The sequence below is a fragment of the Austrofundulus limnaeus genome, unplaced genomic scaffold, assembly GCF_001266775.1.
Source record: "Austrofundulus limnaeus strain Quisiro unplaced genomic scaffold, Austrofundulus_limnaeus-1.0 Scaffold664, whole genome shotgun sequence".
NCBI lineage: Eukaryota > Metazoa > Chordata > Actinopteri > Cyprinodontiformes > Rivulidae > Austrofundulus > Austrofundulus limnaeus.
Window position 1 is genome coordinate 293,486 of NW_013953066.1, and position 1,194 is coordinate 294,679.

The window sequence follows — 1,194 nt, forward strand, 5'->3', positions numbered from 1 at the left end:
TCAGACGACTCGGACTCGTTCACTCACTCAGATGACTCGGACTCGTTCACTCAGACGACTCGGACTCGTTCACTCACTCAGATGACTCGGACTCGTTCAGTCACCCAGATGACTCGGACTCGTTCACTCACTCAGATGACTCGGACTCGTTCACACACCCAGACGACTCGGACTCGTTCAGTCACCCAGATGACTCGGACTCGTTCAGTCACCCAGATGACTCGGACTCGTTCACACACCCAGACGACTCGGACTCGTTCAGTCACCCAGATGACTCGGACTCGTTCACTCACTCAGATGACTCGGACTCGTTCAGTCACCCAGATGACTCGGACTCGTTCACTCACTCAGATGACTCGGACTCGTTCACACACCCAGACGACTCGGACTCGTTCACTCACCCTGGGGATGGTTGACGAACGTCGTGACCCAGAAGTTTGGGATTTTGGCGATGAGTTCTGATCTCTTCTGAAAGAAGGGCTGACGTAGTTTGTTGTACTTCTGCTCGACTTTTAGGATCTCTTCACTCGCCTGTTCGTTTAGTCTGAGTTAAAACAAACAAAGGTAAATCAGGTCAACAATGTTTCCAGGTGTTTCAGAGGTTACCTGTTCAACTCACCTGTCGATTTCATTCTGAACTTCATCGATGTGTTCAATAGCTTCTTGTTGTTCTTTTTCTAAAGGAGAAAAATGAGAACCAGGAACAAATAAACATGTTGTTATTAATTAGATTAAATATTTGTTACAGGTGAACAGTGACAGGTGAACAGTGACAGGTGAACAGTGACAGGTGAACAGTGACAGGTGCACATTTACAGGTGAACAGTGACAGGTGAACAGTGACAGGTGAACAGTTACAGGTGAACAGTGACAGGTGAACAGTGACAGGTGAACAGTTAAAGGTGAACAGTGACAGGTGAACAGTGACAGGTGAACAGTTACAGGTGAACTGTGACAGGTGAACAGTGACAGTTGAACATTTACAGGTGAACAGTTACAGGTGAACAGTGACAGGTGAACAGTGACAGGTGAACAGTGACAGGTGAACAGTTAAAGGTGAACAGTGACAGGTGNGAACTAAATCTGATCAAAAACAATAAACATTTAACAGAACAGCTTTAAAGACCCTCACCTCTAATAATCTGTGTATCTACAGTGTGTATCTACAGTGTGTATCTACAGTGTACTCAGTGT

At 46.0% G+C, this 1,194-nt stretch overlaps 1 protein-coding gene across 1 annotated transcript in view; it reads right to left on the bottom strand.

The window, feature by feature from the left end:
• Positions 1-677, bottom strand: part of LOC106531674 (protein SET) — a gene marked incomplete at its 5' end in the record, with an annotated part of 6,004 nt that extends 5,327 nt beyond the window's left edge. The window contains 2 exon segments of the mRNA XM_014027585.1: positions 402-544; positions 620-677. Of these exon segments, the coding sequence (XP_013883039.1) occupies positions 402-544; positions 620-677 (201 nt within the window).
• Positions 678-1,194: the final 517 nt, after the last annotated feature.